General features: G+C 39.6%; 1 protein-coding gene across 1 annotated transcript; it reads left to right on the forward strand.

The window, feature by feature from the left end:
* The first annotated feature begins 4439 nt into the window (after positions 1 to 4439).
* Positions 4440 to 26752, forward strand: LOC102776723 (proline-rich protein 5-like). The gene is made up of 10 exons (XM_006780685.3): positions 4440 to 4698; positions 8290 to 8372; positions 11845 to 12012; positions 12706 to 12786; positions 13332 to 13438; positions 15374 to 15465; positions 15536 to 15676; positions 23112 to 23256; positions 23393 to 23698; positions 25808 to 26752. The coding sequence occupies exons 2-10, from the start codon at positions 8347 to 8349 to the stop codon at positions 26161 to 26163; spliced, it is 1422 nt and encodes a 473-aa protein (XP_006780748.2). The 5' UTR covers positions 4440 to 4698; positions 8290 to 8346; the 3' UTR covers positions 26164 to 26752.
* The last annotated feature ends 85 nt before the right edge of the window (positions 26753 to 26837 follow it).

The following is a 26837-nucleotide window of genomic DNA, read 5'->3' on the forward strand; positions in this document are numbered from 1 at the left end:
TTATCTGTATGTTGAGGAAATGCCTGCCTTGATATTCAAGAAGAATTTACACAGATGTTGCTGTGAAGGCAAGGGGATCATCAGCTGTCAGCCAGCTAACTGTCACAAGTGTCAAATCTTTTATCTTAATTGGTTTGTTGATTCTACTGATATTGAGAGTCAGTGCAAGCAGAAAACACCCACAATCCAATTTATGTAATACAGAAACTATTTTGTCTGAGAACTTGTGTGGGGTTTAGTCACTGCAGTGTTTAAAGCTGAACGCTAGCAGGCTGATTTTAGATTAAAACTACACCAAAGGTCATGGAAATGCACTCAACAGCTGATAAAGTGTCTAACTCTGCACCAAATAGGTGAGATAATGATTGCATTGGGTGTGTCACCTGTGGCCTCTATTTCTTGATGTGCATCTTGAGCCACAGAAGCTTTTTCTGTCAATGTTTTCAATATTTGTGTGATAGCAGCACACTCTGTCTTTACGGTGAGATAGCACACACGGTTTGCAGCGTCCCGACATTTTTAGGGTTGGGGTTGTAACTGCGGCTCTTAGTTTGACTTCTAGAAAGAGTTTCCTACGATGTTCTTGTGATTGTAAAGGTTTTAGTGTAACTCGAAAATGATAAGCAAGCTTTAGGAAATAACTTTATATGTCAAGGCTTATCTAAACCACAGGTGAACCACACTGACAACCACAGATAACAAGTCAGCCTTGGAGTCACTGACTGCACCATTAATTTGCAAAGCGCAACCAGGTCAATTTTCAAAGTACTTCTTGGAAATTTTGTAGCACAAAGCAGGAAGTGGTCATTGTTTGCCAAACTTTATTAAATGAAAGACAGTCAGACTTTTTCACAATATCAGATGACAGCAAAAGTAAATGTGTTTATATCAACTTTGATATATGTTTAACAATGCCAGCCGTGCATATTAAAAAGTCAAAATGCATGCTCCACAACTAAACAGTTAAACAGATAATACATAAAGCTAAATATTTGTGATAGTATAATAACATAGGAACACTCAGATCATTAGTATCATGCTAGTGCTGTAGCAGGACCTACCAGTGTAAGATAAAGAGCTATTTCATGACAGTTTAAACGTATATATTTTTGATAATGGCATAAAAAAACACATGTGTGTGTGTTTACTCAACAGTGGTCACCTTTGTATTCTCTATTACCGCAAACATTCCCTTAGTATATAATCAAGGTCTGTTTCTGTTGGCTTCATGCAACTTTTGGCCAAAACACCAATGATTTCTTTTCTTTGTCCATCCAGTAATTATGTATATGTTTAGAAAAGTTAATTTTTGTTTTTAGATAACAAATTTTATACCAGAATCAGTCATTTAATTAGCCTACAAGCTGAAATTATATAATAGTGTCTTCGATCTTGCACTTCTTAAGCTGTCAGTTGCTTTCCGGTTATCTTCAGCTGCCCTTGAATAAAGCATTTAACCTCGTAACTACACCTTGGGACGCTACTGAAGCGGAACACCCAAACCAGCTTGTGATCTGGGTAAATAAGGTCAGGTCTGACTCTTGCCCTGTGGTACTGAAGGCAGGTTTAAGATATTTTTTTACAGTTATAATATCACAGATAACACAGATTGAAACAAGGACAGGCAGGTGAATTTGAGTACGTTTACTAAAGCTGAAAAAAACTAATTTGAAATTATGAAAAAATATATCATTTTGTTTCTCGCATTGACAGCATATTTTCTAGTTTTAAGATAAATCTCTTTTTTGGTGCACGAGGAATGATGTTGTTGTTCCTGTGTTTACCTGTAATCATGTAGCTGTGTAAGCAGAGGCTGCGGGTCTGCACTGGTTGATGTGGGCTCATAAGTGGAGTCGTTAATGTCATTATGTAACATTAAGTTCCCGCTGCTGTTTCCTTTTGTCTGTGGGCAGCTTTTCTCCTGTCCTATCTGTTTATGCAGGGTAAATAGTGCCCTAGTTAGTCTGCTGTCCGTGTGCGTGTTTGAGTATTTCAGTAAAAGTGTGTGTTCACCTGTGCTTTAAAGAACTTTTCCTATGTGTGCTGTGTGTGTTTGTTTGTTTGTGTTGGCTCAGATAGACTAGAGGAGATGGAGCTTGACACAAGCAAACACTGCCTCTATACAGATGGACTTCAGAGTTAGACTTCACTATTAATATAAACAGGGTTATATTGTATTGTAAAATGTGATTTGCATCCATAGTATTTGTCTTTTCATTCTTTAAGACTATTTGTACACATGTAGTTTCAGAAGAGTGTTACATTAGTAGATTGTGTTGTTGTGTTGAGGATTTTATCCATGTTAGACCATGTTAAGATGTTGCCTCTCTGAACTTTTATAAAATCACAAAATAGTTACCCCAAACTAAAATTGTTAAAACAGTTATTTCAGTTTGCAGAGCAGGCATCATTGGAAACACATGACAATAATTAGGTCAGGATAAACCACTGCAGAGGTGGGTTGCAAAGTGGCTTGCAGGGACAAGCTAAAGTCAGTTAAGTAGCACAAATTCAGCCCTTCTTCAGTCCTCCTCAGGCTTTTTAGATTTTTATTCACCCTCCACTTGCCAAGGTTAGGGAAAGGAAACCATGATGGGGAAGCTGTCACTGTTGTTACAGTTGTTACGGAAGGTAGTTTCTCAGCAAGAAACTATTTATAAAGTGCATGAGAGAGAGGAAATGAAAAATGAAGACCAGGGAAGTGTGAGTTACCTGTTCCAAAGCTTTCAGGTTTCACACATATAAGGAGCAGTGCAAAACTTTTTTTCTCTTGAAGCAATAAACTAAATGTATTTCATATCCTGTGTAGCTTCGGAAAGATTCTTACGGTGTGCTTTGTGGTCTTTCGACCAAACAGCTTCCTTAGTTAAAATAAAGTGTTGAAAGTGTTTTGTAAAAGTGTGAAATGACAGGCATAAAACATAAAAGGCAGAGGGTGTGAAAGAGCGAGGGGGGGGGGGGGGGGGGGAGCAGATTCACATATAAAGAGTGGAAGAGTTAAAAGCATTGAGTGAGTCCAATCACACTCTAAACAGAACGATATTAATCATAGAAAATAACAAAAAATAAAGCCATTGCTTATGTGGACGCTAAGGATGACGGAGTTTTCTGAAACACAACATTCATCCTGTACTTACTGGTGTCAAAATACACATTTAGATACACAGATATCCAAATGCACGTCCAAACTAAGCAGGTTTCTGGTTTTTGTGGACGTGCGTTATGACACTGGGTTAAAGGAATGTCCCTAAACCAACACTCACTAACTACAAGAAGTTGTGTCATTCATTCACTACAGGTTCGGCCACACACGGGTGATCAAAAGCACATTCTGTGGAGACTCGAAACTGAAATTGGTGGCCGTGTTAAAAACTGTGTTTGTGGCTCAATACAGAGTGTAAACCTGACTTGTTTATGTAATGTTATCTGATTAGTGAACTTTGTCACTATGGCTCTGTGTTGGGGTTTTATGCTCCAAACAACCATTAAAAAACAATCTGGCCTTGACCAGTTGACTTTGCTGTTATAAACCTGCTTCTTATTACAGGGGGAGGGGAGGGTGAGAACAAAAGATCTACCTGCATGTGAGTGTGATGCACTGTCAGTAGGAGTTGAATGCCTGCAAACAGACTGCAGTTTGCTGGATGTGAAACACTGAGCTCTGTGGTTAATGCATTGATCTGTACATTAGATATGAGTGATGCTAATGGGCCAGGGCAGTGCTGATCACGCCACATAGAAGCCCGTGTAGCTGCTGAGTAGCCTTGTCTGTCCAGTGATGGTAAAAGCACAAATGTCCTGTAATGTTTAGCAGGCTGCTGTTGTATTAGTTTGGCTGTGAATTATTTCACTATGGATTAAACATGACGGGACTTCATAAAAATGTTTGCAACCAGCTGACATAGCTGATTCTAATGTGCCATAAAAAGTTGCATTAAGTTCAGGTTTCTCTTTCTTTATCAGTTGTTTGCGCAAGGTGCATCTAAATGAGATCCTCTGACTTTCCTTTGTTGCCACCAACAGGTTATCGTTTTTCTTACAATAAAAAGCTATGAATATGTTTGCAAATTGATGAATTTGCAAGGCTTTTATTCATACTTGTGGATCAACCTTCCATCTCATCTTTGCACCTCGTTCAAACTTTTCAGTGTCCGACAATCGAAGGAGTGGAATCTTTAAAATATCACGCCTCGGCTCTTTTCACCAGTGGCAGTACACGTGCATGCCATGTAGGTCTACCTGTAGGTGTTTTGTGTGTGTAGTTCACACTCCGGGCACACACACGCTAAATCACAAACATTTTCCATATTCTACTAACCCTTGCACACACAAAGCATTTACGCACACACCCCCACACACACCAGCCTCCTCCTCCTCCTCTCTCTCTCTCTCTCTTTCTCTCTCTCGGTTTCTCACTTCCTCCCTCTCTTTCTCTCTGTAGGAGAGTGACTTAAACCGCACTGACAGCTCACAGCTCACGCTGGCTGCTGTCTGATCCTCATATCGGATCTTTTTAGGATCGCGTGCGCCACCTTTACGCGCTCCTGTCTGGGCTGACAGGTTGGAAGGGTGCGCTGTTATTTCCCATTCTATGGAAATCCAGTCCTCACAGAAAAACTGGAGTTACCGTTAGCTTTGCTACGCCATTTAAACTCAAGGAGCACTTGCTTTAATGGAGCGAGGAACACGTCTGCAAAAGTGAGTATTACCTACTCTGACCCAAGTTAAGAAGAGGTGTTATCCACTAGCTGCTCGTGGTTTGTAACGAGAGAAGAACAAATACAATATATAGCAAGCTCGTCTCAGATATTGAACTGAGCCCAATATATGTATCCCATATAATATGATATGGTATAAAATTATGGGTTCTCCTTTAAATGCTTTCCTACCAGGAGCTATCTTTACGCGCCATGGTACCTATTTCTGCGTATTGCATATTTTAGACCCGTATTGCATACAAGCTGCCCACGGGATGACAGGACAGCCTGTCTTGATGAGTGCTTGTCAGAGCAGGATACTTCTTAAGCAAATATACACCCGTGGTTTCCTTTTTTATATACATCAGGACCTCCAGTTTGTGGTTTGGTTTTCTACCAGAGTGGCTAGTGCAGCAGACAAACCTGCTGCAAGACCCAGACATTTATTTCAGCACTTGTCTGGTGCAAGGGTTGTAATTTCCCTGCCGTGCTGCCATTCTGCAGAAAGAAATGTGTGCCCGTGTGTGCTTGTATATGCGTGTGCATGTGTGTATTTTCCAGTTGAAGAAGATTAAGGGTGTTAATTTTCAGCACCAGGGCCCCAGATATCTACTTAGTCCAAACTGTCTGTTGGTGAGTGAGAGTAAAGGAGGAGGCTTTACACAGAGAGAGGTCAGGCTTGAAGTGAGTGGGAGAGGGCTGGTTTTGTTTCATGCAGTGCTCATGAAATACTGACCAGATGCTGAATGAGAAATGCTCTGTAGCCCTCATAACCGCAGTCCATGAAACCACAGTCCCTGTGCCCCAAGCAAGCCATTATACCACTCTGTATTGTGGTGCAAGAAAGAGGCAGAAGCAGACAGGAGTGCTTGCAGACCAAGGTTTAAGCCTCGGTTCATGTGTATCATTCAGTTCGGATACATTTTCAAGAGCACGGCCAAGTGTAAGTTACCAGAGCCTCTGTGAGCCATAGACAGCCATCAAAGGAAGTTGTGACTGCTCTACTCACTGGATTTTAACCATACATTAACATTAGCAGCTCTAACACTGAAAGAGGTGACTTTCCGGCCTCCTAAGTGTTTGACCTTGATTTCTTACTGAGCGTGTGCTTCATGTAAAAATGAGTCAAAAATAAAACAATGAAAATATGATAGCTATGAAAGTCCTGCTAGTTCATATAACTGCAGCTGTCAGGCAATAAAAGATCGTGGTGTATATTGCATAGCGGCAAATACAGTTTCCAGGAACTGAAGGACGAACCACTGGAGAGTTATTGCACCTGTGTTTTAATTTAAATAGGTCATGATTACCCTGATCATGACCTGTTTCACCTAATCACCACCTGCACTGCACATGAAACTAGCCAAACCTATATACTTTATTTATTTATTTTTCTTTGAAGCTCCATAGTGTTTTATAAAAAGATGCATAAATGTCTGTGAATAACTTTGCATTTTAATTTTTCTGGGTTTTTTTTTTTTCAAAGCGTGCAGTAAAAATAAAGTTGCTTTGCTCAAAACTTAAAACCATTGAAACAGTTTCAGGATAGGTGAGGATAAAACCGACTAAAGTTGAGTTGTCTGATGTATCAAGTGTGACATTCTATCTGTGTGTGTGTGTGTGTGTGTGTGTGTGTGTGTGTGTGTGTGTGTGTGTGAGAGAGAGAGAGGGGGGGGGGAGAGAGAAAGCAGGGGCATTTGAGTTTGCGGAAGGATCAAATGTCTGTCTCAACCACTTTACTGTAATTTGATTAGAATAGTGTGTCTGCTTCGCTAGTCGGGCGGGTATCAGTGAGATTATCTGTCTGAGAACTGTTTTATAGTAACGGGAAAAAGAAAGTACACCCTTTCTCAGTTCACCTGGTACTTACCAAGTTCTAAGATTATTTAAATGCAACAAATGACATGTTACACTGTGTCATTCTTTACTTAACAAAATGAAGGCAAAATGCTGAAGCTGTGTGTGGAAAAACAAAGCACACACCATCATTAAAAACCATGTAGAATCACCTTTAGGAGCGATAACTTGATGTAATCGTTTTCTGTATGACTCTGTTAGTCATCTGTCGTTGTGGAGGAATTTTGGCCCACTCCTCTTCACAGCGTTGCTTCAGTTCATTGAGGTTTTGTGAGCATCCGTTTATGCACAACTTCTTAAGGTTCCACCACAGCATTTCAGTTAGGTTGACTAGGCCATTGCAGTGCCTTGTCTATTTTCTTTTTTAGCCATTCTCTTGTAGATTTGCCGCTGTGCTTGGATCATTGTCCCGTTGCATGACCCAATTTCACCCAACCTTTGGCTGCGTGACAGACGGTCTCACATTTGACTCGAGAATACTTTGGCAGGAGTTCACGGTTGACTCAGTGACTACAAAGTGCCCAGGTGCTGTGGCTGCACAACAAACCCAAACCATCACCCTTCCACCGCCGTGCTTGACATTTGGTATGAGGTGTTTTCACTGATACATGTGGTGCTTTTCACTGTGGGCAGACTTCTCCACTATAATCTTCTCGGTGCAAAGGGCATTGTTCCAGATCCAGAAGTGTTGTGCTGCCATTTTCAGAGAAAAGACTTTCTCCCTTTAATCCTTCCGAACAAGCCACACTTGTTAAGTCTTTTTTATTTTATTTTTTTTAACTTGCACTGTCATGAACTTTAACATTTACCATGCTACATGAGGCCTTTAGAGTCTCACTGCATGTAGCTCTTGGGTTTTTTGCGGCTTCTCTAAGCGTTTCACAGTCTGACATTGGGGGAAATTTGCTGGGACGTCCACTCCAGGGAACGACTATCAGGCAGCTATCTCGACTGTTTTCGACTTGTGAATAATCTTTCTTACTGCAGAATTTTGGACTTTGGAAAATTATGTTACAACCCTTCCCAGATTGTTACTACTGTTACACATGTGGCCACACCTGCTGATGGTCAGTTGATCAAGTAAATTTAATTATAAGGGATAGCTCAGTAGGTAGAGTGGTGGCCCCATGATCGGAAGGTCGGGGGTTTGATTCCCCTGAACAGCTACCCTGAGGTACCCCTGAGCAAGGTACCATCCCTACACACTGCTCCCCGGGCGCCCAATGGCTGCCCACTGCTTCACTGAGTGAATGGGTTAAATGCAGAGAGGAATTTCCCCACAGGGATCAATAAAGTACACTTTCTTTCTTACTTAATTATGAGCACCTTTGAGACTACTTTCCCTATTAATTCCTGTTTATTAGGCAAAGTACAAAATATCGTACCTATTTCATATCACTGTCCTGAGCTGAAGTATGTGGGTGTCACAGTCTCTTTGTCTTGTATACGCCACACAGATTCCACTCTGCGATTCTGTAACAAAAAACTCTGTAACAAGTTTAAATATTTCAGGGAGTGAAATGAAAACAACTGTTAGTGTTTTCCTCTGTGTTCTCTTGCTGTGACATGTCAATATGTGCTCTGTGATAAAGATGTGTTTACTGAGGTTTCATTAAATTAAAACTGAATGCAGCTTTCTAATTTTTACAGAAGTTAAGTGGCTTAAAAGTCGCTGATATTAGCTGACAAAATATATATTTGTTACCTAATAATCCTGCTTGTTTCCTTTTTTCAGATGTTGATTCTTCAGTGGCAGTTTCAGGGTGGTTGCTAGCCATCTGTCGAGACTAACATGGAACGAGAGGGCTCATTTAGAAGGTAAGCATATACACACACACACACACACACACACAGACTCACACACACACACAGACTCACACATATGTGGAGACACACACTTCACCAGCAAGTCCTATTCACTACACAGAGTTCCATTTTTTCCATCCTTTGAGACACACAAATGTTGATCAAAGTGAAACACACACACACACACACATTCCTGAGTGACCTCATTCATGCTTTCACTCATTCAAACATCCCCATTGTTTAGTAATCAGAGGGCAGCTATTTGTCTTTAAACTCGTCCTGTTGATTTAGTGCCAAAAAAAAAAGTTTTTTACTTCCAAGTTATGTCAGCATCCTTTCGTTTATAAAGTAAATACCCTTTTCCATTAGAACAATAGACACCTTGTGTAGTTAAGTTGTTATTGTGAGCCTCACCATTGTGTTTTATCTTCTGCATCATCCATTTTTCAGGAGGAAGCTTTTGGCTCAAGCGTGTATAGATTCAGTTTCGCTCTTTCAGAGGTGCAGCTCTGAACTTAAACTTAAAAAGTCGTCCTGACTTTGACATGAACTCTGCACAGGGATGTGTGCTGTGTTTTTGCATGTGTGACTGAGCCCAGGGCTCCAGTTTCTCGCTCTGACCCATTTATGCAGAGCTGAACTAAGATTCGGGTTGACAGATGGACCAACAGCAACTATACCTTCCATCTCCTTTTCCTTATTTATTTATACTCGGCTCAGATTTTCCATTCCTTTTTTTCTCGTGAGCTTTCGCACTTCCTTAAAATTCTTTTCATATCACTGTGTCCGCTGATTACTGATCATTCAGTATGGAGAATACAACAAATACTGAAGGTTCAATATTAAATAAATAGAGTCATTAGTCTGTATTTACAGCTTAACTAAAGCTTCTCCCACACTCTGGGAGGCGAGTGGAAGGTAAAGCGAAATCTGTGTCACCTTTAAATCCTTCCTCTGCCTCTTGGCACCATTCAAACCTCAAAGGGTTCCTTTGTTCGCCTGACACAAAAGCTCACAGGGTCACATGCTGACCAACTGGCACAGATTGGCAAAGGGAGAAAAAGAAGGAGAGCGGTAAAGTGGGAGAGAGGAGTGGGTAGAGAAGAGCACAAAGGGTGACGGTGGGAGAAAAGGAAAGTGAAAAGGATATGAGAAGAGACAGAGACAGGCCTTGTTTCATCTCACAGTCATGGAGTGGGGATATGTGGTACCTTTTCAGTTGCTAGAGTAAGTACAATACCTGCAAGTATATTTGAGGTTTTTCATATTTGCTAAACATGAAAGATTTTTTTCTTTTGCTGGACATTAAAAAAACACACTATTGTAGTAGTTATGTATACTGCAAACACATCTAAAGGTGCCATTTAAAGGTGTTTTTTAAATTTTCGATTCACCTGTAAATTCAGAAGTGACTGAGTAAATGTTTGATAGACATTACCCAAAAATGGACATGTGCACTTTGTTTGTTTGTTGGGTTAATTTACTAAAGTTTAAGTATAATTAAAATCCAAATATTAACTCTTTCATTTGCAGAAAAAGACTCAGAGCACTCTTACTATCTCTAAAGCGCCTTTTCCTCTTCATCTACCTCTTTGTACACTCCTCCCACCCTTCGTTTATCTTTGTAATGTCTGTGGTTTCAATCTCTGCTTCTTCTTTTTTTTTTACTGTCGACGTGCTTTGTTTGCTTTTTCTGCACCTGATCTGGCATGTGTTATATACCTTTATCCACACCCTGTTTCTTACTCTCTTCTTGAGCTTCTTACTCCCAGGTCTTTCCCAACTCTGTCCTCCCTGTTTATTTTTATCCTTCTGTTTGACTGGCACCCATCTCTTTGCTCAGTGTTTGAAAAGCAGTATCGTTCCCAAGCTAGTGTAAACATCAACAGATGGCTAATAAAAAGCAATCACCTGTTATTAAATGCTAATTTTGAAAGCCATCAAAATCTGGAAAATGACTGAAGTGTATTTTCACAGCAGCTGATACTTTCATAGATTTTTCCCCCTTTGTAAAGCAAAGTAACATTTTACAGTATAACAGCTTTTAATTTGCATATGCCAAAATGAAGATCATACATGTGTTTGTATTTGTAATATACAACATAGCTGCTACATTTTCAGTCCAGTCCTTGTACTTGGCTATTTTCAGAGGATTGTTTTTATTAAGCTTCTTAACAAAGTATGATCTATAAAGTATTCAAGCATAAAAAAGTAGTCTAACTTAAAGGATGAACCAGTGCTGGGTTTATATATATAGCAGGTGTATTAGCAAAGAACCAATTTTAAATGACATCTTTAGGCACTTTTTTACTAACAGCTTGTCACACACGCACATAATTCGGTTCAATTTCTTTACTTGAATCTACAAAAAAGGCCAAATAGGACACAGTTTGACAGGCATAAAATAATATTCCATAGTATTCCCAAACACCTGGTAGCTGAAAACATAGCTTGGCACAGTGTGCAGTGTCTCCTGAGGAAATGGGACAAATGGATGATGAAAGACAAAGTGGCAGGCCTAAAACGTATCTACAGCCGATGAACTGTACTTGAAAGTAATGTCCTTAAAAAATATGGAAAAAAAAAAAGACGTGACATAGGAGCAGAGAAGTGCATCTGACCTTTCAGCTGATCTGTCTGCAATTCACTGAAACCTCATCCAAAATCTTCTCATGTAAAGGTTGGCTGTAAAGAAGCCATTCTTCTGGAAGGGAAAAAGGCTGAGGAATGCCAAATTGCACAAGAACTGGCCTGAAAATCAGTTTGACATTTTTGGTGGAGGTGGTTAGGAGCGAGGTGCAACAGTGAGTGTCTACATCCAGCTGCAAAACACGGTGGAAGCTCTGTCACGATTTGGGGGTGCATTTCAGCCAGCGGTGTTGGAGATGATGTCAACGCTGATGGAATTATGAACGAAGAAAAGTACCATCAGATTTTGATCCAACATGTAATACCACCTGGAAAATTGGCAACAGTTCTTTCGCACAATGGTGATTGCAAACACACTGCAAATGCAGTAAAAGCAAACCTGGACAGGAAAACACACAAGGGAACATTTTTGGCCATGGACTGGCCTCCCCAGAGTCCGGACCTCAACATTATTGAAGCAATCTGGGATCATCCCGACAGAGAATAGAGAAAAAGGCAGCCAGAGAAAAGCTTTGAATAGCCTTCAGGAAATCTGGAGAACTTTTTCTTGTAGAGAGATTACAAGAGATCTTTCCTAAGAGAGTTCACACCAAATATTGACTTCCGGGCTTGTTAGAACTGTACAAACTTATATAGCGTATAAATGGTTGCACATTCAAGTGCAATAAATTGTTGCATCTATTTCCCATTTTTCCAGCAATATTTAAGGAAATGAAATTAATTCATTTAGATGACCTTTACAAATAAGGCTTTTCACATCATCTTTTCCAGTAAACGTAAGAAATGAAAGTTGGTGCTTACAAGCATTTTCTCTTTCTTCCTATTGGCTTTCAAGGAGCCTCCATAACAAACTGAGGTTGGGGACCGGCTCGTCCTCCAGTCTGACTGACCTCTCCCAGGCAAAGACCCCAACAGGAGGTGGGGAGAAGGGAGGAACAGAGGAGAGCAGCAGAGACAAAGGGACCCAGCAGAGGAGGGCCGGGGCTAACGCCACCTGGAACAGGTTAGCCCTGTCTATTATAACCAATGCCAGTTTATATTTTAGTGAATACTTTATTTTGTTAATGGATAAGCCATCACACATTTTTACATGAACAAGTGCTTGTGCATGTGTTTCCTTTACTAGTGGGAAGCTCTGTCAGTGCTGTTCTCCATGCTATGAATAGGACAGTCTCCTTTCACATACACATGAAAATACTTATACGCACATGGACATCAGCTCTTTCTGCCTGCCTTCTTCCCTCAGGGTCCATCATTACCACACTTTATTTCCATCCATCCATCCCTTCCTCACTCCCTCCTCCTTTTTTCCCATTCTTCTTTGGATTTCTTTCTTCTCACTCTTTTGTATGGTTGTTTCTAACGGTGTTTCTGCTTTATTCAACACTAAACATCACAGAGTAGAATGCAAGAGCTGTCAGTTTGCTGGGTAGCTGTAAGGCTATGTGAACAAATTAAACTGGACGCAAACCTTCAGTCAAAAAAGTTCATGCCTGTCTCACTGTAGTATGTTTTACCTTTCCGATGGCCTTCCTTTGGTAAAGAAACCTTTTCAAAGTTTATTTTTAACCAGTTCTTTTGAGGTGGCTTCAAGAGCTCACCGATTGTTCAAACGGCACAATTAAAATAAAATAAATGCATGTATGTGTGTCACTCTTTCTAAATGCATTTCGCCTCTCCGTGTGTTTATTTCTAGCATCCACAATGCAGTAATCTCAGTTTTTCAGAGGAAGGATCTGGGAGAAAATGAACTCTACAATCTGAATGAAGGTGTCAGGTTAGCTGTCTAGTTTTATGTCTCTTGCTGGCCTTTACATTTTAGAATATTTGATTAAATTATCACTGCTAAAGCGTTGATTTCCCATCTTACTTTACTGCACCAGAATATTTCTTACTTGAAACATATATAAACATGCTTACAAGTTAACACAGGCATATTATACTGTTCATAAATTGGATTTACCTTAAAATTGCTTTAAAGAAGAGACACTGTATCCTTGGATGGAAATACAGAATCTGTCATTTTAGTGTATTTAATCACACAGTGTTTGTTCTTTGAGCTGCTGATGTTCAATCATCATACTGAGTCAGTGTTAGCCTTTGCTAACTGTGGAAAGTTTTATTGAAATTTCCAGATGTTATGTATGCAGTGTGAGCAGCATCTTTTCTCATTTCCTGAGTCTGATGCTCCGTAAACACAGCATTCTGCAAACTCATTACATCTGGTTCATTTCCAAGGAGGTATCGCTGATGATGTGTGACTGTAAGCATATCGCTTCATGTCCAGTATCCACTCATGTGCTGTTATTATAACCATTGCAGGCAACTGCTAAAGACTGAGCTGGGCTCCTTCTTTACTGAGTACCTTCAGAACCAGCTGCTCACCAAAGGAATGGTCATTCTGAGGGACAAGATTCGCTTCTATGAAGGTAAACACAACCTATTGAGAAAAAAGAACGTATATACAGAGTGAGAAATTTGAACCTTTATTTCTGTGATGGTATATCATGTTTTGAATAAAGAAATGCTAGAGACTGGTGTTTAAACAGTTTGATTACAAGCTTAAAATATAGACATAAAAGGGTAAAAATAACATCACGGTTGTCCCTTTAACCTTATAAAATATTTCTTTAAAGCTGTGAGATGTCAGAGCAGATTTACATGGATAGAATCTCTAATTATGCAAGTTTGTAAGTTTTTAGTTTGGATAAGAATGGCACAAACACAGGTTTTCAGGGAAATTGAAAAAAGCACCCAATAAAAGAGCTACAGCCTCTGTAGGCTTCATATTAAATGTTAAAGTTCATCACATTATGATTTGTTTGGAAGGAAAAAGTCCGTTGGTATCACAGCTTAGGTTTGCAAAGTTGTATCTGAACAAACCACATGACGTCTGGAACAGTGGAGATGTTTGGAGATAATACACTTCGCCATGTTTGGAGAAAACCAAACACAGCATATCAGCACAAGCACATCATACCAACTGTGAAGCACGGTGGTGGAGGCGTGATGATTTGGGCTTGTTTTGCAGCCACAGGACCAGGACCAGGAGTTGACCATTAACTGTGAGGTCATCTGTTCAACAGACAGCTAAAGCTTAGACAAAAGTGGGTCGTGGAATGATCCAGAGTACAGCAACAAATCTGCAACAGATTGGCTGAAAAAGAAAAGAATCAAATTGTTGCAATGATCCACTTGGAGCCCTTTTATTCTTTTAAACATTTTATTTATTTTTAACAGCAGAGCGTCCTGCAAAAACTTTTTTTCATATGACTGTACATGTCTAAAGCTCTGATATATCAGAGCCAAATACCAGGGAGAAACTCAACAAAAGAGCAAGTTCAGAAATATTAAGTTAAAAATGTGTATTAGCTGGACGTTTAACACCACCTGTATCTGCTTCTCAAGTAAATTATGTGTCCTTCATTTTATTGGGGGAAAAAAACAACCTTTCGTGTCATCTAGGTTACTTATTTGCAGAGAATTTTTTTCACCACGGTAAAAAAATTCTACAAAATTCTTTGCTGAGTCTTTAGTTTCAACTCCTTTGTTCATAGCCGACAAAGCCTTCTGGCTTTGATGAGGTGTTCACACTACCAGTAGTTTGTTTCAGGGGAAGTCCGAGATTAGTGTTTTATCTTAACATGACACAAGTCTAGTCTCTAATGGTTTCAAACAGGGCCAAATAATAACTTACTAAAAAAAAATTCTAGATGCAGAGGTAACTGCATTAGTTAAATATTACTTTGACTGGTAAGATCGTGGCATTTTTCTGCACAAGGACACACAGAAACACACACTGATGCACACACACAGGTAGAGTGAGAGAAAGGTATTTTGTACTGTGGTAAATGTGTGACCTTTATTTGAAGCACTGCTGAATTGATATAACGCACATACTCTGATGGTGACAGATTTGTGTGACAGAACCGTCATCACAAAACCAGACAGGAAGCAATCCTTTACGTCAGTTAGTAAGAAGGTTTGCATGTGTGTGCGTGTGTGTGTGTGTGTGTGTGTGCATATGCAGAAAAATGTCCCACCAGAAATAAAAGAACAAAGGTGTAAAGTTGCTATCTGGATTATCAGATCTGTTTTTTATAGGTCAATAAGTATTTTTGCAATGACACATTTTTTTGATCTTCTGCCTCTGAACTTTGCCCTTGTGTCAAACAATGAAGCCGTGATTATAGTTCAAACCTTGAGCTTGAATTCAAGGACTCCAACAACAGTATTACATTAACTATTCGGAAACTACAGCCACTTTTATGCATAGTCATTTAAGCATGCTTTCCACAATCCCAATGTCTAGTTTACTACATCAGTCTTGATACTTTTATAAGCTCTGCCTGGTTGTATCACAGGTCAGAAGTTGTTGGATTCTCTGGCTGACACGTGGGACTTCTTCTTCTGTGACGTTCTGTCTATGCTGCAGGCCATCTTCTATCCTGTACAGGTACACATTCTTGCAAACAAATACTCCAATTAAAGGCCTTCATCACATTGAAACGTGTATATATCATCAGGGAAAGGAGCCATCAGTCCGTCAGCTGGCTCTTCTTCACTTCAGGAACACCATCACCCTCAACCTTAAACTGGACGAGGCGCTCTCTCGGCCCCGAGCCCGAGTTCCTCCCTCCATCATACAGATGCTACTAATACTACAGGTGAGGATACACTTTTGTGGTCTGCCTCTCCCATCCTCTTCGTCTAATAATCTCTCGTGCTATCTCTTATATCAGTATGCACCATTTAACACTGATATCCATGACTTGATGACTGTGACATGAGTGAACAGGGTAAATGGCAACAGATGGAGAAAGAGGAGCAGAGGGTAGAAAAAGTTGTTGCTAAGGGATCCCACAGGAAGTAATCTCAGTGTGAACACAGAGCACGGTTGTCTTCCCATGACCATTCAGGACCCTCTGCACCCTGTTTGTCTGTGCGAGTATTTATGCTATCATTAAAGGCTGTGACAACTTCACAAGAGCTTTATTAGACCTCTGTACCCCTTAGCTCAGTTGATGTAAATTGTAGTGGAGGCAAAGAGTTGCTTGTCCATTTCTTCACATTTTTTAAAAGTTTTTCCAATAATTTATAATAATCTGCTTATATATTTTCGTTCAGTTTGTTACATTTTATATTTGATGCCTTACAGTAACTTCTCATAGAGTTTGCACAGACCTAAACAGCACAGACACCACTTGGCACCAGGTGAGGCAGGGGTCCTGGGTCACTGTGGTGACTATAGCAGTGGTACACCCAGAAAGTCCATTCTGTTCATCTGAATGTTTTAGTTTACTGAAACTGACTGACTGATGACTGAGCATGGATGAAGATATAACAGTGGCAATGTCAGTTAGAGAGATCTGATCTGCTTATGGGGCCACATGAAAACAACAAAAGTTGAGTTTTCCTTTTGGAAGTGGAAAAAATAATTTTAAAAAAGAGGTAGAGGAGAAAAATAAGAGCATGGAAAGCAGGACAGGTAATAGCAATTAAAAATACAATCATGCATAACTAAATGATGCTAGTGTTGTCTTAAATGTAAGGGAGAGACACGTGAATAATGTGACTTCCACTAGCGTCACATTATTTCTTTTTGTATAGTTTGATGTTTAATATTAGTTATATTGGTGTAGTGTGTGCAGCTGAGTTTAATATGGGAGCTTGTCTTGTTAGCGTAGCTGGCAGGATGAAAGCACATAGAAGCTAGTTGTTACAATATTAGCACTTTATAACCAGTCAGTTTGGTCTTGTCCATTGTTACCTAAATGCAATGGTTTCTTCCATTTCTAGAGTAATAATAGTAATTGACATTTTATAGGACTGCTGTTGTTGTTGGTGTCACACTGTTTGGACAGGCCGTGTGAACCCCTAACAGACGCCAACATTAGCCACTAACAGTCTCTTTCATGTGGTCTTGCAGCATGGTGATGGAGACTCTGCGTAGTGCTCCACTTTTTTTCCCCCTATCTCAGTGTAAATTTAACTTATTTTACAGCCATAAGTGACCATATTTAAACTAGAGGTTGGAACAGTAAGTTATCAGCTAAGGCAATGTCACAGACTGAGTGGAATGAGTGAGGTGGATCCAGGTACAGACACAGATGAGGAGCCAAACTGAGCTTAACGAAAAGTGAGCCTTTATTTTGGGGCTGACACTCACAGACAAGAAGCAAGACAAAATCAGGCAAAATCTAAACTTAAACTGGGAAACAATAACTAAGACTTTCACTATGACTTTGAGAATGAAAACCATGACAGGATGTGGGGTAGGTAGCACAGACGACGCGACAATGAACAAAGGGAGACGGAGGACTTAACACACCTGTTTTTGTCCACACATGAGGTGATCAGAAGAAGTGGAGACACATGAGGACACAGTTAACTCGAATGAAACATAATGACAACACAGGGGAGAGTAACACTAGACACACTAACATGAGACACAGACCTTCAAGGTAAAACAGGAAACATGACAGGCACAGACTAGACACTGAACTAAACCTAAGAACAAAACTCTTAACTAGAATAACACTGAAACTTAGGATTATATTGTTCAAAACATGACAAATAAAGATTTAGAAAATAAACCATAAAATAGAAAAAACACCAAAATACAAGAAACTGAAAATACTGGGTCAAAATGACCCAGAACCATGACAGGCAAGCGTGCTTGGTTACACCCATATCGACTACTTAGTGCTAACAGGCTGATAAATTACATGAATTTGACTAACTATAACTGCAACTTAAACTTCTTTTGATTTTAAGTGATAGTGAATCTTAATAGACAGGAGTGCACATAAGTGGTCAGCAGGTGCGCTTTCAAAATAAAAGACGCGCACCAGATAAGAAGTTGCAACGCGCGTTTGCGTACATAAGATTTTCTGAAGGAGGACAGACATTTGTTTAGAACTCTTAAAGATGTCGAAGAAGCAAGCTCCTTTAACCCTTTAAGACCTACCATAGAACCAAGTCCGCCAGAGCTTATATTATATTTTTACATGCTGTAGTGCCATTTTTGGGAGCATTTCAAGTTGCTATACATCAATACAACCATTACAGCCTAGATTTTAATAATATGTAGGAATTAAGTGCATAGTAACTACATAAATTGCAAAAAAGTGCAATAAACTACAAAAAAATTGAAAATCGTTTTTGTTTTTTTAACATATATTTCTAGTTAGAGAAATTTAAGAGGCTTATCCCTCAAAACTGTAAATACAAAAAAGTTGCACAAAATAGTTTCCCACCGCAGGAAATTTATTTTGAGTGCCTTCATAGTTTTATTTTTGAAATACACCAATTTTTATACACTGCAGGAAAAACGAAAATAAATATTATAGTGCAAATTTGCAAAAAAGCAGCATATGCATCAAAATAAACTATTTCCAGCAGTGCAATATGAGTCCTAAGCATCCCAGAAACGATACAGAAAGTCATAAAGTCAAAGATAACTTTTAAAAACACCAGTATAGGCTCATTGAGGCCCGGACCGTAAAAAACTACATTTCCGCGAAAATGACGTCACTTCCGGTTTCGGGCAGGTCATGGCGGACATGCGATCGTTCGCGCTGCCGTCTAATCCAATGTAGGAGGTGTTACAAACAGCTGATCGGATCGGCAAAGCGTGTTTCTGGAATATTATGTTTTTGTTGCTGCAAGCGCTTTTTATGCAGTTTTTGCAAAGCTATATGTGGAAGGAAACTGTGACTTAGGACAAGCTGATGGCATAAGATGTAAGTACAACTCCTCAGGTTTCATATGCAAAAAAAAATATTGCGCTAGCTCACGTGGTTGCAGAGCTACCGGGATTTAAAAATAGTTACGCAAAACAGAGCGTGCCCGCTCCTACCGGTTTTAAAGGGTTAAGCAATTACTTTGGTGTTCCTCCACCTCCAAAGAAATGTCAGAAGGAGTCCGAACCGCAAAAGAAGCGCGTATTCTCGGAAAAGTGGTTTCAGGAGGTGAGCTGGCTTCAAACAAATGATGAACGCACAGAGATGCATAATATGCCGTGAAAATCCCACTAAAAGGCACTGTTTTTGTCCACTTTTCCGAGAATATGCACTTCTTTTGCGGTTCGGACTCCTTCTGACTTTGGAGGTGGAGGAACACCAAAGTAATTGCTTAAAGTGCGCATTGCAACTTCTTATCTAGTGCGCGACTTTTATTTTGAAAGCGCCTGTGGACCACTTATGTGCACCCCTGTTAATAGACCACACATTTAAATCAGCCACACTTTAAACTTTAACAACATCTAAATTAATTTTTTTAAGTCATACATCATAGAGTTGATATGAGAAGAGGATTTGCTAAAGCATTTAATTGTACCAAACTGTAAATGTGCTTTTTAATACCGCTATGTCGTGCTAACAAGCTAACATGCTAGTCTGGGGATTGACTAACTTTTGGAGCGTTGCAGTTCTTCTCAAGTAGGCCCAGAAAATATGGGTGTGTCTTGTAACTGAGGTAGCCATGTGAGCTTTCCTCTTCTGTCACCTATTGACTATGTGCACGTTAGCATATGCTACTTCCGGTGCGGAAACTCCTGTGGGGAGCTTTGTTTCCGGTTTCCTATTCGCGCCCTGTTTACGGTCCAAAACAAGTTAAGCAAATTAATAAGTCAAGCGGCGATTTACACTTCTATAGATGTCTTGGGCATTTACCCAATATATCTGTAAATGATGTTCATCGACTTGTCGATATTTTTTCCCCGCGCCTCAGAGCAAAAGAGAAAATGGATTCAAATGTTATATTTCTCAGCTGTCCCTCGTTTATCGCGGGTGTTATGTTCTAAAAATAACCAGTGATAGGTGAAATCAAGTAGCCAATTTTATTTTTTGACGGTGCAAAACGTTTCGTGGACATCGTGGACATACAGCACTGCACTTCAGAGTCACACTGCTAGCATCGATGCAGCGATTCTGTACTGTACAGGGGAGACATCACGGAGGAGATCGTCTGCAGCGATCAGGACGCAGGACATAAAAAAAGCACGCAACAAAAAACTAAAAAAATCTGCGAAACAGCGAGGTGAAAGGTGAACCGCGTTATAGCGAGGGACCGCTGTAATTTTGAAGGTAAGTCACAACATACCCTTCGTAAATACTAATGTATAGAAACCCTTACCAGCAATCGTTCATTTTTTGTGTGGCTTTTTTCATGGTTTGTTAACGTGCTGTGCGGGTGTGTACTTGACTAGCTGATCTTGACATAACGGGGAAACATCTGGTTTGACTATTCTTCACCTGTAGTTTGAATGCTGAACATTTGCCTGTTTAAATCATAAGACCAGTCACTATACAGAGATGTGCTTCTGAATGTGGACGATGTGTCTTCTGCATGCAGTAATGCAGGTCTGCTTGTGTTGAGTGATGTAAACAACTGATCGATTTAAACTCTTTAAACGTCAAAATTGATCATTAGATTTTTATGACACAACAGTGGTGAGTGTTCCCACCTCCTGCTCTTTGTAACTTAACGCGATCTTTCCGTTTTCGAGTTTAGGACATCAATTTTGGAGTATATCTTTGCAGTAGCGATTGACCGCAAAGTAAAGCTACCGGAAATGTACAACCCCACATCCGGTCTCAAACCAGGAAGTTGGCATTTTCTCGTGCACAGGGTCAATTGGTTTTTATTTTACTTTGTCTCTTCTTCATAACTTAACAATGTTTCATCAGCCTGTAAAATATAGTTAAAAGGAAATCAGCTAAAAACAGTCCCCTTGATTACACACATAGATAAAAGTGTCAAAGAGTGACTAATTCTAAGAAGGATACAGAGGAGAACAGATGAATACCATGAAAAATGTAGGTGTTGCTTAAGTAACAACAGCTGTGGTACTTTCTCTGAATTTCAACATGGTTGGAATATGTTAAAATCAAGTAAAATAGAATAAAATAAGACTAGTGTGTGGGCCATTTTTAGATATTTTACCCATCTACCAAATCTTTTAACTTAAAAACACTTGGTACAAAGATTCCTGAGAGGTACTAGTCATGGATAAGCTGTGATCCTGGTAGTGCATGACAGTGGGTTTACTCGGTGTTGTAGAGAATGCAGAATGGGGTTGTTTCTGTTTGGTTTAGCTTGGACATTATTATGATGACTAATTGACCCAAATCTGGTCCTTCCAGATTCAGACTGAGAGGGCAAGACGAGACGAAAATAGAAAGCACAATTTATTTATTCCCTTCTTTTATTCATTGTGCACAGATATACTGCAGAGTTGTTTTAGTTTGCACACAGCGAATATCAACAGAGAGCAAAGCGGGAGAAAAAGATGACAGGTAGACAAAAAGAAGGAAGGAAGGAGGGCAGCTAAGAAAAAGGCTGTTTGTAAGAGAGGTAAAATTTGGCACTGAAACAATGCAGTTTTTGCTAATTCCTCAATTCATCTGTTTGTAATTTCCCTTTCATTCTGTTAAGCCTCTGTGACGCCAGTTCACTGAAGTCTGTGCTATTTATGTGGTTTGTTTCTGTGCTGTGGTTTTCGTGCATGTGCTTAACAATTTAGAATATTGAAACTTCACTGATCTATCCCTTGTCATTTCGAGATATTGCAGCGAGGTCTGGAGCCACATGTGTCTCATGTGTTTCATGAACAATGTTGTGGAAGTAAATTTGAACTACATCCAACTGTAGAGCAGCAGTTTGGCTTTAACTGAACAGAAACACAAAATCTGAAACTTTCAAACAGCACAAGTACTTTTGTGTTAAAGATGATTTATCTCTGTGGATCAAATGACTGTGTGGTGTAAAAGATCCACTGTGCAGTTCCTCTCCGCTCGAACTTTCTTTTAGCTCATTGTTTTCACTACCATCAAGATCATCATAATACAGATTTTCAACTTTTTGTTCAGCTGCAAAAGGCGGATCTACTAAATATTGATTTCATTTCTTTTTCTGTGGTGCCCAAATGTATGCACCTGCCTGATTTTGTTTGAACAATTATTGCACACTTTCTGTAAATCCATTCAACTTCATTTCACTTCTAAAATATCACTGTGTGTGTCTCCTATATGATATATTTAACTGACATTTTTTATTGTAACAACCAACGATTCATTTATGATTCATTAATGTTGAATTGTCTCGCAACTGCTCTATTCCCATGTTGTTGCAGTATATTAATGACTAACATCGTACTGTGGATGGATTGTCTCAGTTGTTCTCCTGACTGAAGTTTACAGTCCGTTTACAGCATGCTGCATTGTGATTGCATTTGTCCCTAACCATCGGGAACTCTCCCATTAACTTTTATCGAATGGAAAATAGTTAGTATTCATCCTCCAGCTTCACTGTTTTTATATTATGCTAACATAGCCATGTCGCTAGCAATCACATCCTTATATACCAGCTAGCCTAACTACAGTAACCCTACAAAAGTCACTGCTTGTTTAGTTTTTTTTTTTGTCTTTGTTTATGTTGGAAGTGATAGCAGAGCTGTACGTTTTAATTTTTTCAGGAATCTGTCAGTCAGAACATGCTATATCATGTTTAGGTGGAAACTAGCGAGCTAACTTCCTGCTAACTTCTAACTCCGTTAAATTTAATAAATCCTGTTTTGATGGATGCCTGGGTGTTTAAACAATGATCAGTGTTTAAACAATCATTGCACGCTTTCTGTAAATCCAATAAACTTCATTTCACTTCTCAAATATCACTGTGTGTGTCTCTTATATGATATATTTAACTGACATTTTTTTATTGTAACAACCAATGATTTATACAGAAAAATAATGACTATTAACAAGGTTGCCCAAACCTTTGCATCCCACTGTATATGTTTATACAAGGCTAACATTCACACCAAATTGATTCTGCTATATTTAACGTGTTCTTTTCGGCCTAGCCTCTAAAGACATACATGTTTTAAACTGAAAAAAGGTTTATCAGAGATCTTTCACAGTAACTGGCAGAGTGTTTGATAAAATCACAGAAAGCCAAATAGAGAACTTTCTCTTTCCCCAGCTTTTTCTTTTTTCGCTGCTTCTAAAGTTTCCATTAGTGCCAGCCAAAACACTGCAATTACCAGCTAAGACAAACTTGTGTTTTTTTTATGTGTATGTTTGTGTTCTTTTAATCCAGGGTGTCCATGAGTCTAAAGGTGTAACAGATGATTACCTGCGCCTTGAAGCTCTCATCCAGAAGGTGGTCTCTCCTTACCTCGGCACTCATGGCTTATATTCCAGGGATGAATCCTCCAGTATGCACTGTTCTTCCTGTCTGTTGGGTAAGTGTGTGCTTGTGTGTACTTGAAAAACTCACAGATTCCATTTTAATTCAGGCTTTCTGTGGTTTTTGCGGAATGTTTGCAATTCTAAACTAATAAGGTTTCACTTTCTGCTTCTCTCTTTTGTCCTCGTTAGAAAAACGCCTACAGTACTCCTGGTCCTCCAAACTAAACAGTTCTCCTGTTGTCAAAAACCCAGTGGTCCGCTCTAAGAGCTACAATGTTCCCATGCTAACCCCTGTAGTAGAGTATGACATAGATTCCTCCTCGGGGAGCGGCACAAGCATCAGGCGGCATTCGGTATGTGAGATGACGTCTTGCGTGGAGGAAAGCATCCCTAAGACAAAGTCCACCACAAGTGCCCCTGACAACAACAGTAACACCAGCACTTCGAGCCTCGCCAATCACTCCTCAGCTTCCACCACCTCTGCTTCACTTTCAGGTAGGACTATATGTCTAGAGTTAATAAATCCCTTTGAAAAGACAGTGGAGCTCAAAAGTAAATATACGTGTTTTTACTCAGCTGTGCAGCGCTATTCATCTGTCTAAATTATAGATGAGTACATATGAAAAAAACTCCACAACCCAACCAAAGTTTGGGATTTTTTTTCATGATTTCCTGAAAGATTTCTTGACTTGGATAAGTGGAAGATGCATGGATGGATCAATGGTTCCTTGACAGAGACTGACAGTTTTTTATATGTATTTTTGACAGATTAAAAATAAGTGTTAGTGTTTTCCAATGCATTAATACAAGTGATATTTACCTTTAAATTAGGTTAAAAAAAATTAATTAATTAATACATACATTTTGATTCTTATTAAACTAGGAGTAACACTTCTTCTGCACAAAAAATATTACAAAACTGAATGGATTTTGGTTTTGAAGTGGAGCAACATTTTAATTTATCGGGTTAACCAGACTAGCCAGAATCCAAGATGTAAGTGAGAGATAAGTTTTCAAGAATGCAGGCAGAGTGGAGATTTCAGGCCATAATGCACAGACCCGCATTTGGAGAAAACCTGTGAAATGCTGTGCCAGGACCTTAAGAGAGCTGTGCATAAGTGAATCTCAACAAACCTCAAAGAACTGAAGTAGCACATGTGCATTTTGGTTTAGTTCTGTTAAATAAATGTGTTGCTGTTCAGTTGAGGTTGTGTCTGAGGTCCTGGTAGGACCCTGATATGTTTTTTTTTATTATGTCCTGGTATTTAAAACCTTAGAATTGACAGGGGATGTACTTTATTTTTACAATGACTGTCGATTACTGGAAGCGAGTAGTACTGAATACATTTAGATTATTAATTTTGAAATGAGCATGGTGATGCTGAAAAACAGAAGTGACAAAAAATAGAGAATTAGGAATAGCTTATATTACCAAGAAAAAAGGAAACAGAGACAAATCTTCCTTATTTCTTCTTTGTTGTCGTCTTTTTTTAACTAGTCTCGCTTTAGTAGTCATCAAAGGGTAATCTGCCTCCATCTCACCCTGTCCCTGGCATCTTCCTCTGTCACACCAACCTTCTGCATGTTCTCCTTTTGCTACATCCATGAATTTTCTATGTGGTCTTTCTGTTTTCCTCCTTCCTACCAGTTCCTCTTCAACGTCCTTTGTTCAATATATCCTCTGTTCCTCCTCTGTACATGTCTAAAGCATCTTCTGCCTCTCTCTGCCATTCTCTTCTTCACCTCTCTTATACACTGTCTATGACTTTGGATGGGTGACTCTAGCTATTTAAACTCATCTAACTTCACTATCGCTACTTTTTTCAGCTTTATTGTTACACCCGTCTCCCTCTCATTCTCACACATGTATTCTGTTTTGCTTCCACTGACTTTGATTCCTCTTCTCTCCAGAGCATGCCTCCACCTCTCCAGGCTCTCTTCCACCTGCTCCCTACTCTCACTACAAATCACAGTGTCCTCTGTAAACGTCATGATGTATGTAGACTCCTGCCTAACCTCATCTGTCAGCCTGTCTACCACCATGGCAAACAAAAAGTGGCTGAGAGGCAATCACTGATGTAATCCCAGCTCCACCTTGAACCCATCAGTCATTCCTACTGCACACCTCACCACTGTCTTGCTCTCCTCATGCATGTCTAGCACCAGCCTCAGATTCTTCCATTTGTTAGAATTTTACAGAAATATAAAGAAATGGAGTGAGATTTGATTGGCGTATTCTTGAAAAAGTAGGATGCATGCTGTGTAGGTTTTTCACATTAAGGTCAAACTATATTAGGTTACGAAATCTCTCAGAGCTGTGAGACAGACTGTGGTTTGAGATGTTTAGTGAGGTTAAAAGTAACAGGCAACATGCTCTGCAGAGGCAGCAGTGTAAATCCTGAAATCACTGGAGTTATCTGGTGATGTTTCTACCATCCCATGATGCATCTGCTATACAGTGAAATCTAGACAGAAATGCTTAATATTGGCACAGCATTATTATTGGAATCTTTGATCCAAATATCTTTTTGCTAACAAGCTACAGTACAGAAACGTAGAGGAAAATCAGTTTCACCTCCAAAAGTTTTGCTTTTCTTTGTGCAGACGGTGCAACCTCCAGCCAGAAACTCCGAACCATAGGTGCTGGAAGCCAAGCAGCTCCCCACCCTACCCAGCATCAGCAACACTCCCCTAGCATCTTCCCCGAGCCTTCCCCAGGCGAGGACACACATTGCACTGGCTCGCTGGAGTTCGACTCTTCCTCCTCCTCCAAAGTTCTGGCTCAGGACACCAGCTCTGGTCCCAGTCCTTCTTCCAGTCCGGAGATGATGATGGACCACATGATGGAAGATTCTTTGGACTCGGAGATAGAGCATGATGGGATCTTCCTGAACTTCTCAAAACAATCTTCAGGAGGGTCAGCGGACACCAGAGACAGCAGCAAGGAGAGTGTGGCATGACACACAGACCAATGTGTGTGCGTGTGTGGATGTGTGCAAACTTCACCTGTGTGATGCAGGTCTGAGCCACGACTGACATTCCTCAAACTGCTGTTTTCTAGAGACTCTAGATCTTCAGGGAATCTTTAAAACTGGATTATTTTTCTATGTCTTGTGCTTTTTCACTAAAATCAAGTCTAATTTTATGATGCCTTTTGTAATATTTCATTGTAGTTAGCTAGAAACATCAACACTGGCCCCTGTGGGGAGATTTATATTATTCATTCACATTCAAACCAAACAATCACAAAATAAAACTATAAATGAAAACATGGAAAACACAGCAAAAGGGCAGAAGCATGAAAAACGTGGAGATACTTTTGGATACTTTTTGAAAAGCTTGGACAGTCAAACTCAAACTTCTAACATTTCATATGTTTTGGAAAACTACCATGTTTGACAAGCAATGCAAATCATATTTTATTAAAATACTCATTGGATTTAAACATTATTTTTTTTGTCTCTGTTTCAAATTAAGACTTAAACTGGTGGGAACTCTTTCCAAAAGAGGCTTAAGCTACAGTCAAGTAAACCACTTATTTCTAGTACATCTAAATACTGTGCTTTTGGGCTGTTCATTTTCATATCTAAGGAAAGCAGTTTTGCAGTGGCCCTGCAAGGCAACTTTAGAAAAG

This window comes from Neolamprologus brichardi, chromosome 17 (genome assembly GCF_056152115.1).
Source record: "Neolamprologus brichardi isolate AB-2024 chromosome 17, ASM5615211v1, whole genome shotgun sequence".
Classification (NCBI taxonomy): Eukaryota; Metazoa; Chordata; class Actinopteri; order Cichliformes; family Cichlidae; genus Neolamprologus; species Neolamprologus brichardi.

Excerpts from the sequence above, each read along its gene's own strand:
- LOC102776723 (XM_006780685.3), top strand. The coding sequence starts at position 8,347 with ATGGAACGAGAGGGCTCATTTAGAAG. Across the intron at positions 8,373-11,844 it reads CGAGAGGGCTCATTTAGAAG|GAGCCTCCATAACAAACTGA; the intron begins GTAAGCATATAC and ends TTGGCTTTCAAG. Across the intron at positions 12,013-12,705 it reads GCTAACGCCACCTGGAACAG|CATCCACAATGCAGTAATCT; the intron begins GTTAGCCCTGTC and ends GTTTATTTCTAG.